The sequence below is a fragment of the Tympanuchus pallidicinctus genome, unplaced genomic scaffold, assembly GCF_026119805.1.
Source record: "Tympanuchus pallidicinctus isolate F22 unplaced genomic scaffold, pur_lepc_1.0 scaffold29, whole genome shotgun sequence".
NCBI lineage: Eukaryota > Metazoa > Chordata > Aves > Galliformes > Phasianidae > Tympanuchus > Tympanuchus pallidicinctus.
This window is the reverse complement of record NW_026294746.1, coordinates 6,098,605-6,111,055: the sequence shown is the minus strand read 5'-3', so window position 1 is coordinate 6,111,055 and position 12,451 is coordinate 6,098,605. Positions and strand designations below refer to the sequence as shown.

The 12,451-nt window shown below is 49.8% G+C and overlaps 1 protein-coding gene across 1 annotated transcript in view; it reads left to right on the top strand.

Moving 5' to 3' along the window:
• EPHA8 (EPH receptor A8) overlaps positions 1 to 12,451 on the top strand; it is a 39,293-nt gene that overhangs the window by 2,544 nt on the left and 24,298 nt on the right. Inside the window, exon 2 of the mRNA XM_052692113.1 lies at positions 9,523 to 9,587. Coding sequence (XP_052548073.1) covers positions 9,523 to 9,587 — 65 coding nt within the window. The remainder of the gene's footprint in view (positions 1 to 9,522; positions 9,588 to 12,451) is intronic.

Below are 12,451 nucleotides of genomic sequence, written 5' to 3'. Positions count from 1 at the left end.
TAACCATAACCCGAACCACAACCAGAACCCCAACTAAAACCATAGCCATAACCAGAACCCCAAGAGCTCACAAAGCCTTTCACTTCTCTGCAAAGCTGTTTTTTTGGTTTTTTTTTGTTTTTGTTTTTGGTTTTTTTTTTGTTTTTCCCCAGGATGTTTCAAGCTATTAATTTTTTAATTCCATTTACTCATATGTTTTTTTTTTTTGTTGTTTGTTTGTTTTTCACAGTCAGTACCATGGGAAAGGGAGCAGGCAGTAAGTGGGGATCGCAGGTCTATGGGAAATCCCCACAGCTCGGTGTGCTGGTCATTGCAAAATAGATTGAGAGCCAAAACTCAGGTATTTTGTGGGGAAGAGAAAACCTGAAGGGTACTGAATGGTCTCAGTGGGGAAGATTTGGAAAAAAAAAAATAAAAATAAATTTGGTTTGAAATTGTTGTATTGCTTTGCATCTAAAAAAAGTTGTAATAATGCATATAGTAATTCGGAAATAGTGCAGTAGAGTGAGATATTGAGAGTATAAGCACTGAGTTGCGGAGGAGAAAGCATTCGTGATATTTTACATGACATCACGTATCGAAGTTAAATAACAGAAAACAAAATATCTTCGCTGTGTTGAAACAGAGCAGAAATTGCCACAATTTCGAGCTTGGTGCGCGCGTGACAGAATTGTGTTTTCTGCTGGAAAATGGCCCTTCACATCCCGCTGTGGGGCTGGGTCTCATCCCGCTCACTGTGGGGCTGACGTGGTGGGGGACCACGGGGTTTTGGGGCACGTAGGGAGTGTGGGGAATGGTGGGAGGTAGAGGATGGAGCAGCATCACCTCCGAAATGGCTGAACGTGCAGGAGGAGGGAAAACGTGTGGCAGGGGAGGGAAAAAAAAAAGAAAAAGGAAGGATTGGGAAAAAAATAAATAAATGAGGTGGGGTTCGGGATTTGTGCAAACAGAGGGGAGAGGGAGAGCGGCCACGGGCGGTGGAGATCCTCGCTGGTGGTGATGGAGGAGGAGGATGGGAAAACCCAACGTTTCCCCTTCGCCGCCGCAACCGGGGCAGCCGCGCGGCGCCGAGGAGGGTTTGTGCCAATCTCCTCTGCTAATCTCCCGATTGTAATCTCATTAATTGCCCCTCTGCTCAAACAGAAAAAAAAAAAAAAAAGAAAAAAAAAAAGGTAAAACTCATCCGTGCCTTTATTCAGCGCTCCTTTGCCAACCCTTCTGCGGCAGCGCCGAAGCCGGGGCTGAGGGCAAGCAGAGCGCTGGAAGGCAGAGGAAATCCTTTCGCAGTTGTGAAAAGACTTTGAGGACGCTCTGCTCCTCAGTGGGAATGGGAAACGGGAGGGTTTTGGTGAGCGCCGACGTTGGGCGGTGGTGGCGGGGTTGGAGGGGCGCCGCTTCGAGGTGGGGAGCGGATTCTGGTTGTGTTTAGAAAATAGGAATAAATCAGGTTTGTCAAGGCATAATTTTTGGGTTTTTTGTTGTTTGTTTGTCTGTTTGCACGCAGAATGCTGCTAGGAAGCCAACACTGTGAGTGTGGTGTGACTGTCAGAGGGCTGACGGGGTGCTCCTATCCCCGCCTTTATTTCCTGTGCTCGTACTTTAGCAAACTTCTGGAAAAAGCAAACGCCAAAATTTGCAGGAAAAATTTGCGGTGCACAAAATGCGCTTCCTTTCTGTCTGTGTTTGTTGTTGTTTTTCGTGTTTTGTTTTTTTTTTAAACCACATCCTCAAATCTTTATTTCCCGAAGTCCTGAAGGGCTTTACGTACAGCGAAAGCAAACGGGAGCCCATTTTGGTGAGGGCAGAAATGGATCTGATGAATCCAGATCAAAGTACGGCAGGAAAAAGCGATCCATCCCCGCAGGAAGGGAACAGGGAAGGAAATCCCTATTTATTTATTTATTTATCTATCTACCTCTCTATTTATTTATTTATTTATTTATTTATTTTGGATTGATGAAAAATTACTGGAGAGAGAAGGCAAAAAAAAAAAAAATAAAAATAAAAAAAAAATTCCTAAAAAGAAACGGAACGAAAGGAAAGGAACGCCTGTAGCTGCTGAGGCAGGAGGGGAGCAGCCGGCGTGGGATTTGTGCTGTGATCCCAATACCTCTGCTCTTTGTCTCGGTCGGGTCCTGCGCCTCGCCGCAGCCCTCGGTGCTCCTTTATCTCCCAGTGACTCCATTCATATGATAACTCTATTCTTGCCCTGGTTTTGATAGTTGGTTCTCCTAACTCGGTAGCATGAACAACGCTCAAAATTGCTCTCCTGCCCCAGAGAAGCAATTAACCCATTCGGCCCCAGGAGTGAGCGGTGGGGTCGTGCAGGTGTATTTCCTGCAAAAAAACCCAAACAAAACAGACCAAAATTCAATAAATAATCACCTGCAGGGCATCGTCCTTTCCAGATCCGCTCTGCCCACGCCGATAAACCCCAGCAGATTGTGTTTGCCCGCGAAGGTACGCGACATTTATCTGAGATCAGAAAGCAGAACCGTTGCTTTCTTTAATCATTCGTTCCAATGGCTCCGTGGTAAAAATAATTGGACCTTTTCTGTTCATTTTGTTTTGTGTTTTTTTTTCCCTGATACAAATTTGTCTGGTTTCACCTTCCGACCATTGGTTCTTGTTAGGCTTCGCTCTCGCGACCCTAAAGCAACCCATGGCCGCGGTGCCTCGCAACCCTTACAGCCAGACCAGGAGCTCCATAAATCCCTCTCTCGAAGGCTTTTCCTCCATCCTGTGACGCCTGCACCTTCTGCTCCATCTCCACTTTTCCATGTGGAGAATATCGGGTGCCTGAACGGCGCGCGGAGCACGAGCAGCAGGTTGGGATTGAGCGTTGGGCAACCGCCGGCTTCAAGCTTGGTGATTAATTCACCCAGATGATGAAGCCTGATGAGGAGGAGAAGCCTTGCGAGTCTTACAAGGAGGAAATTCTGTTAGGAAATTGCGCTGTAAGATTTTTAGCCTTTAAAAATCATTCCTCACGGGAAGAGCCATTCCGCCCCGTCCACTCCAATGGTTTTAGGATTGGTGTTTTTGTCCATGTTCAGTTTTAGAAAGCGGTTTTTAAGTAAGCAAACTAATTGTCATTAAAGGAATTAGCTTGTTTAAATTAACTCACTGATTAACAAAGAGCTGAACGTGATTTAGACAACGGGTTTGAAACTGAGAGATATCCTCAGAGAAATTAGGAAAAGCATCCAGCAACCTCAACTGCTCTCATCTAAACCTGCCCAAGTGATGCAGGTAACCAAGCACACCAGCAAAAATAACACATTTTCTTAATGAATATTGTAGGGAAAAACCTCCAATCTTTGCCAGGACCGCTGGGGTGGAGGAGGCAGTGGGATGATGGGTGCCTGTTGCAGAAGGGATTCTTTGGCTGTTGGGCTGAGCGCGTGGGGCCATGTCTGCTGAGTGAATACATTCCCGTTTACTTCTTATTTTATTTTATTTTATTTTATTTTATTTTATTTTATTTTATTTTATTTTATTTTATTTTATTTTATTCTTTTAATTTAAAATTCCTAGAGAGATGTCCTGGAGGGGCTACGGCCAAAATCCTCCATCCCGGAGACTTTCAGTGGTTGAATTGACAAGACCCTGAGAAATCTGAATTTCAAGGTGGCTCCGTCTGATGCAGGGGGAACAACGCAGACCAAGGCTAAAAACCCAAAGCCTTTCCCGTGTTCTGTGACTTCATTTTTAGTTTGTCTGGCTTTGGAAGCCCGGATTTCATGGGGAGCTGGTGACAGCACTGGAAGAAGCCAGCAGGCTGCATGCGGCATCGGTCACTGCGTGGGATGCTCCAAAGGACCCTGCTTGGGGCAGGAGATGTGGGCAATGCAAATCCCACACAGGCAGCAGATAGGTGAAGGGAAACGTGGTGTGCAGCCGCGGAGTGGAAGTGCTGAGTGAAACTGGGGTTCGCTTGGTACGAGCTCATCCCCGAGGACAGGTGAAAGTGTGAATTCACTTATACCCAACATATGTGAGAGGAGAGAAGGGCGATTCAGGCTGGTGTAGGCACCACCCCAAGGATCGAGGGTGGGAATGTCTCCCCCAGGACTGGACACAAGGGCTTGCAGAGCCCTTCCTGATGCCGCTGCCCTTTCCCCATCCTTGCCACGCTCACACTCCTTCCCTTCACGCACATCGGATGTTTCCATGGAGTTCCTCGCCTCCCTGACCTTTCTCACCCCCCTTCCCCAGAGTCTTCCCACCTCCTCCTCGCTCTTCTGCCCTGAATTACAACGAGCCCATCCACCCCGTAGCCCTGCAGTAGCTCCGTCCCCTCCGGCCGTGGGCACAACTCTCTTATTCCAACATTTCCTATGGGTTCTTTCCATTCAGAGCTGTGTCTGCCACACACCGGGACGTGCACCACTGCCCTGGCTTTAATTTTCTTCCCTAAGCCAGCACGCCCAATTAGCCCCGCTGTCCCACTGCACGCGAGCATCAGCAGCGAGAAACACCAACATTTCATGTCTATATTTTCTCACCTGTATTTTCAAGCAAGAAGGCTGTTTGGCTTTTGATGCTTTTTGTGTTGATCTCTTTCTTTTCCCCTGTCCTTGAATGTCAAGATTTTTAGCCTCGGAAATGCTTTATTCAGAGTGTTTTGTTTTGTTTCTTTTTTTATTATTATTATTATTTCACATTACCTCACGACATCTCAGTACTACCACAGGTTATGCCCTCACACTGCATATTATCCTGCTCGATACCATGCAGGGAGGAGGAAGGATCAGGTTGATTATTTTATGTTTAAAACCCGAACCGCAGCTTTTTTTGTTAGCACAGATTGAACAAACAAGCTTTCTTCCTGCATCAAAGTATTTCCTGCTCGTGGTCTATTGAAAAGGGGTGACCCTCTGGGCAGACCTTGCAGGCGTTGCTGCTCCCGACGCAGTAAAAAAACAAAACAAAACAAAAATGATACAAAATTAAATACAGAAAGTTCACAGTGATAATCCAAAGGTCTGACAAGAAATCCTGCAATGGGAACTCAGGCACGTCCAAACCCAAGCACTGCTTTTTCATGGCAAGAGTTTGAAAATGCTTCTTTCTAATCTATTATTTTCAGCCTCATTTTGGCATTTCCAGCAAGGTGAAAATCCCATCTTCGTGCTGGGTTTTGGCGAGCTCTTTTCTATTCACTCCCAACGCTTTCCTGCATTTCCTCTCAGGGCAGCAGAGGCCATCGGGTCCTGGTGTGAGCATCGTCCCCGCTGTGTCCCGCGCAGACAAAGCCTGTGCTGGTGCTGACCCACATCCATGGGGCACAAAATGCCCTGCCCTCGGGATGGTGTCAGTCTGGAAGTGCTGCTGTCTCAGGAAACGGGAGCCTGAAAACGAAGCGTCCCATCCTGTCTCCCCCCGATGCTCCGAGGCCAGGAGGACACGGATTTGCAGTGCGATTTTTTCCCCCTTCCTCGAGTTTGGAGGGGTCACAACCAGCTATTCAGCGGGCTGGTGGATTAAACGGTGGGATACAAATAGCTGACCCCTCCCGGCCCCACCTGCCCCTCCAACATCCTGCCTGAGATTATGGGACATGAAAGCCGCTGCCTCTTGTTCCCCCCCCTGCCGGGGAGCCTCTCCCTGCCCCTTTCCCATAGCCCTGCCGCCATCCCCGCTGAGGGCAGCCCTCCCCACACTGAGCGGATTATGGCCGTGGGGTGCCGTGGGGTGGGCAGAGCCCTTTGGGGTGCACAGGTTGAGCCTCGGGTGGCGGGGAGCCGAAGCGTCCAACCGTACTGCTAAGGGTTTAATTATCAATGCAAAAGGCGTTGTTGGGGGGGGGAAAGAACCTTGCTGTGAATCTTGGGAGGCCTTTGAAGTTGTGATAGAGAGGAACTGAAGCCCAAGGGAACGGGGCTGCTCCCACTGACCCTTCCTCCCCACGCCTGCGCTACAAAGCCCACCGCCTGGGAGGGAGACCGTGGAGTAATTAGAGCGAGGATCGCAGTGGGTTAACAATTATGAGGGATCTCTGAGCCCTCTTTGGTCCCCCACTGGTTTTCTGGATGCTGAGGCTCAGCACGTCCCCCAGTGTGCCACTGCCCCACCGTGCACCCTGCACTGGGCAGCAGCAGCTCCCACGGCACCACTCGTGTGCTGGGACTACTGGGCACGGCGATGCAATGTGTTGGTCACCAGCCCAAGTGTTGGGAAGGACTTGGGAGCATTCCCTCTGAAGGAAGAAATATCCGTGGGTAATGGATATGGGGGTGCAGGCAAAACGTGCGTTTCCTGGATGTGAGCTCCTTTATCCCAAGTGGGAACTGGAATTTGGTAGATGTGAATATGGGCATGAATCTGGAGGAGGTACGCCTATAAATGTAGATGCGGGTGTGTATAAATAAACATACGTCCACACAAACGTATATCTACTTTCTGGCATACATATATCTACTTTTTGACATATAAATGCACACACATACATCTACTCTTTGGCTCCTGCACGGATGAGATTGCAGTGTGTGCTAATTGCACCGCATTACACGGTGCAGCTCTTCAAGTCGGTCTCCCTTGCGTGAGACTCCAGCTCAACACCCCAGTTTGAGCCGGGGAAGCAACCTTGCAGCTCTGTAGGTGCTTCCATTCGAACGGGCAATCAGACTTGACAGCTCTTCCATCAGTGCGAGAATTCCCCCTGACACCTCCTGGTGTTTTGGCTCAATACGCCGAGTCAAAGCCAAGGCGCAGAATAGTGGAAATCAAAATGGTGCTCAGGAAGGAAAAAAAAGAGCTTGCAGTTTGAGACTGATACATGCGGACAGTCCATAACATCAAACAGAATTACCCAGCTGTAGGATAGAGGTCTCCCAAACCAGCAGGTTTTCTGAGAAGCATTTCAGCTGAAAGGAGTCCTTTGTGATGGACTTGCTTGCCCTTCTGCGTCAAGGCCCCAGCCTCCAGGGAAGCGACTGTGGCTGGGGCATCACCCACAAGGTGCTGGATAAAGTTCACAGTTGGGTTCCCAGTTGGACTTTGGGAAGGAGCCCGGGTGGGGAGCCAAGGAGGGCTGTGCAGACTCTGCCAGCTAAGCCAGTGATTCCCTGCAGTTAGGGCTGGAGCTCAGCACCAGGAGCACGGCACGGCTTCCTGCAGTGCTTTGGACCAACCACACTGCAGACCGTGCTTCAGTTTGTCTCAGAACTCACTGGCAGGGCTGTTGCACCAGTGGACTTCTGTATGTTGAGGCTGACTTCTGAGCACCTGACGGAGCTGTGGGTGTCCCTGTTCTTTGCAGTGGGGTTGGACCAGACAGATGTTAGGGTCCCTTCCAACTCAAACCATTCTGTGATTCTATATCTGAGCACGGCATGCAGTAGTGCTGCTAGGCAGGTCCTCATGTGCACAGCCTCATGTTTGCTCTATAGGAACTTAATGAGAGAGAGAAGGCGTCAGAGAATGCCTTCCTGTTTGTGCAGTGCCCACTGCAGTGGGCTTAACGCATCGGACCCCTGTATGCGCTTTGCAGAAACACTTTCTATGGAATAAAGAAATATCTTAGCCCTCTTCCTGCAAAGAGGCACGAGTAATCCGCTCCACAGGAGTGCTGCAGGGAACGCGTGCTTATGCAGTGCTGTGCAGCAAAGCACCTGAAAGAAGGCTAACCTAAACCTAAGCCTGACCTTAAGCCTAAAGCTAAGCCTAAGCCAACTCTAACCCTAAGCCTAACCCAACCATGACCCTAACCACAACTCTAACCATAGCCATAACCCCAACCATGACCCTACCCTAGCCATAACTCTTAAAATATAACAATCCTAAACATAACCTTAGCAACGACCCTAACCGTAACCACAATTCTCAGTACATGATCTGGCTCCATGCGTGTCTGTCTCAGAGCTGTTATTCCAGCATCTGGGGAACATCCCACCATGGGGCTGCATGCTCCGACTCCACTCTGCACCCCACGCTGCAGCGCTGTGACCAACCCTGGTGCTCCTGGAGCCCGTTCTGCAGCGTGCCCAGCTTCGTGCATCGCAGCGTGGGAATAAGGGCATGGAGACAGCGGGGGGAGCGGGGCCGTGAACGCAGCCCTGCTCACGGCTGTCCTGCCGAGGGTCGTCGGCACCGTGCTCCAGCACGGCGAGCAGGGAAACTCCGCAGCCCGGGCTCCTGCTGGGCGAATTACCCAGGGAAAATAGGCAGAAAATCTTCAGATTAACAATAACAAATAAAAATGGATTTGAGATCTCCGAGGTAATTACTCCGTGCTGAGGGCAAGGGGCCTCTCTAGCAGTGGGAGCAGCGCCTTGCAGCGAGCAGAGGGGCTCGGCCTGCTGTTGGGCCAATGAAGTCACACAAGAAACCCTGGAAATTCTTTCAAATTGTTCTGCTAACATTAATAAATGCCTCAAAAGCTCCTAATCTGCTCTGTCAGGAGCATGACGTCCGGGTGTTTCACAGCCAGCTCACGTCCCTGCTTCCTTCTCCCCCCTTTCCTTCCCTGCCTGGTAATCGTAAATGGAAGTGGCACCCGTTCCTACAGCTGCTGGGGCCCACTTTGTGCAGAGCCCGGCCTCCGGTGGGGCTGCAGCTGTGGTCCCCGTGTGCCCCGTCCCACCGTGACAGCCGCTGAGGCCACCTTCCCTCCAGAGCCTGGAGGTGCAGATGGGACGCAGGGCAGAGCCTCGTTCCCCATGTGGACCTTAGGACCAGGCTGAAGGGACGAGGGAGATTGAAGTTAGATGAAGAGGAGAGATTTAGGTTAGATTTTGGAGGGAATTTTTTTATTCAGAGGATGATGAGGCCCCGGCAGTGCTGCCCAGAGCTGTGGGTGCCCCGTCCCTGCAGGTGCCCAAGGATGAGCCCTGAGCAGCCTGAGCTATTGGGCTGGCAGTTAGGGCTGAATAATCTTTAAGCTCCCCTCCAACCCAACCATTCTGTGATTCTATGATTCCATTATCTTTGATTCCATGATCTATGATTCCAATATCATTACCTCTGGCTCCTGTTGGCAGAAGGGTTTTTGGAAGTTTGACTTTGATGGGGCTCCAGAGTGGATGTGTAGAAGTGAATGCCCCACTGGCTCAGGTGGGGATGGTAGAGAACATGGCACTTTTGGTTTTCACTTCCCAAGCTCCTCCTGCTCTGCATCCCCACTGACCTGTTGTTTGCAGCCCCTCATCTTTGAAATCATAGAATGATGGAATCACAGAAGGGCTTAGGTTGGAGGGGACATTAAAGACCATCCAGCTCCAAACTCCTGCCGTGAGCTGGTTGCCAACCACCAGATCAGGATGCCCAGGGCCCCATCCAACCCAAAAGACTACACTGCTTTCTCTTGTGACCACAGCCCAACTCTGCTGCATACCAGCAGCTCTGGGGAGCAGCATTTCTTGCCACTGAACTGAGCTACAGCCAGACGGGTCTGTGTCACTAACTGCAAGGTGTCCCACGATGGGTGAATGAGGAAGGGTCAGTTGTGGTGCTTTGTTTCCCCTGCTCTCAGCGTAGAGCAAGCTTTCTAACACAGCATTTTGTTCCTGTGTTTTCCAGTGAACTTGCTTGACACGTCAACGATGCCAGGGGACTGGGGTTGGCTGACCTATCCCTCACATGGGGTAAGTATGAAGCAGCTGCCGAGGGATGCAGCATGGGTGGACCAGGCTGTGTGTGAACAGGCTCTGAGATTATTCACATCTCCCAGGGAACTCAAGAGATGGGTTGCCCTGTGAAGTGTCTTGGTCACCGATGGGACAGCATCTGGATTTTCCTCCAAAATGACCAGAAAGGTTTGAAGGGTTGGTAATTGGTGGGGTTTGATGTAGGAGCTGAGCAAACAGGGCAGGGGAGCACCCACTGCAGCTGAATCCTTATGGGGTATAAAGGCACAGCCCAGTGGTGTGGCCAGGAGGGGTTTGGGGCCATCAACCCCATCCTCCCCATGTTCTCCCTTTGCTCCCATTTCCATGGCCAGGTTTTCCTGCTGCAGCAGCTTTCTGCAAACTGTAAATGTCAGTTTCAGATGGCAGTGACCTGGCTGTAAGGCCTTTTTCCATTTACTGAGTGAGCAGAAACCATTCCATAAATACAGGCGGGACCAACTGCGAGGCACGGTGTGGCATCCTGCGCACACAGAATGTGCCAAGTCGGGGTGCCTTACCCAGCTTGTGCTGCTGCATTGGTTTTTCATGTCCACTCTTTTTTATCCCCTCTCTGAACTAAATGGTGCTAATCTTTTCAATTCCACCTCCTACAGAAATCTTCCCAGGCCTCTAATCATTTTCATTGATCTGTTGCCTGAGACTTTTAGTCCTTGTGCTGTCTGTTTGAGAAGGAGTGATCAGAACTGTGAGTTCATAATAGGAACAGGGATAAGATTTATATCAGATATTATCATACATGTAAATATATTAAATCATTAACTCAGCTCTAATTTTAGCAGTTACAGTGATGACTGTTGTAGAAATATAACAGATACAAGCCCTAGGTAACACCTCTCTCCACTTACCCCATGCTTTTGCCCAACTCATGGCCTTACAGTGGAGAAGAGAACCGTGCAGCTCTGTGAAAATTCCCTTGAACACCTCCAAGGAGGATTCCTGGGTTTTGATGTGACATTATTGCACTAATAACTTCCTATGTCTTTTTCTAGCTGGATGGAAGAATTTAGCCTCAGAAAGAGGGGGGATGCACTGGCACAGGACCAGGGAGATGGTGGGGTCACCATCCTTGGAGGTGTCCAAGGAGAGTGTAGATGGTAGATGTGGTACTCAGGGACGTGGCTTAGTGGGCAATACTGGTGGTGGGTGAATGGTTGGACTGGATGATTTTAGATATCTTTTTCAGACTCAATGATTTTATGATTCTGGGTTTTAATGGCTCATCTGAACACCTATCTGGACATTCCATGGCATTGCATCATCCTGGAAGAGCATCTCATTTCTTTACTCTCCTGGAGTCCTCTAAATCCAAGTGCTTTATTTTGGGCAGTAACTTTGCACTTGGTACCAATGGCCATCACCACAAATGGAGGCAGGAGGTGGGTGACCCGTGACTTTGTAGCTTGTGCCCACCTGGATCCAAGCCTGGCATCTGGGAAAGGGCTGGATGCCTGTTGGTGGGGGAACCCCTCTTGCTTTGGGATTTCTCTGCTCTATCCACGTGTGCATCCTTTGCTGTACCCTCCTGCTGAGGGATGGCATCACTGGCCCTAACCCTGGCTGAAGGCCCCCTTGTGTTTCCTTTACCCCCTTCTCCATTCCCCTTTCCTGTGTGAACCATGGGCCACCACATGAAATCATAGAGAGGTGGGGTGGGAAGAGACCTTAAGAATCTTACAGGAATGCTTTTCCTCTCCGAGTTTGCCTTGCCCAAGCAGGGTGGAGGAGCAGGAGCTGAGAGCCCTTGGTGCAGCGGAGGGTCAGCAGCACTGCTGGCCCCAGGGAGTGCCAAGCCATCAGGGAGCCATGCGTGGCCTGTTTTGACATTTCCTCTTGCCAGATAATCGTCTGAGGGGTAATTGGCTGTAATAGCTGCTCAGGGGTTTAATTGCGTCCCCCCCTCACCTCCACCCCAAGACACGTGCAGTAAGCAGAAGGGTCACCGGGAGCATCCCCATCCTGCAGGCTGCAGCTCCTCTCAATTATGCCTTCAAAGGGCTCCCAGGAGCTTTGCAGCCCGCTCCGTCCCCAGAACAATTCCTTCGCATTGAAAATTAGACTCTTATCACTGCTGTCAAAGAGGCTGCCTCTGCCCTCCCGTGCCTCCGGTATGCCAGCTCTTTCCAGCAAAGTGCCCCAGTGCCCCAGTGCCCTTCTCTCCCCTCTCCTTGCCTGGCACGTGACCTGCCAGATCAGAGGGATCCTGATCGGCCCCTTTGCAAATTGCTTTTCTACTGACTAATTAAAATGCTGATGAGATAAGTCAACATATTATTAATAATTATTGTATCGTCTACTTTGATTTACAAAGTCAAACAGGAAATGATTTTTGTTCAGGCACAGGATATCTAAAGAGCTTGAGAGATGCCTTGCAAAAGCTAATTATAATGGGAGAACCTCGAGCACTGGGGAAAGGCCCCCACACTGCCCCTTGGCCCCACACTTCCACCCCACAGCCCTCCCCAGATGTGAGCTCCATGCTGTGCCTTTGCTCTGAGCTCACGCTGCTCAAACCGTGCGTATGCACCTGACATTCCAACACCATATGGGGTCCCAGCTGCCTCCTTGGAACTCTACAAGACATTGGGACTCTGTCATCTACCCATGGCCTCCTCTCCTTACTCACTTTGGTGTCCTTGTGTCGTTTCCATGAGTAACTCTTCCAACCCAGAGCCTTTCTACCAGCATGTTACAGCTGTGATGAAACCCATTTTCTATAAAAAAGGAAAGTGTAGGTGTAGAACGTTGCAAGGCAAAGATTTAAGCTAGTAATTGAGATAAAAGCTCATCTCCCAGTGCTTGTTCAGTGAACGCTGTGTTAT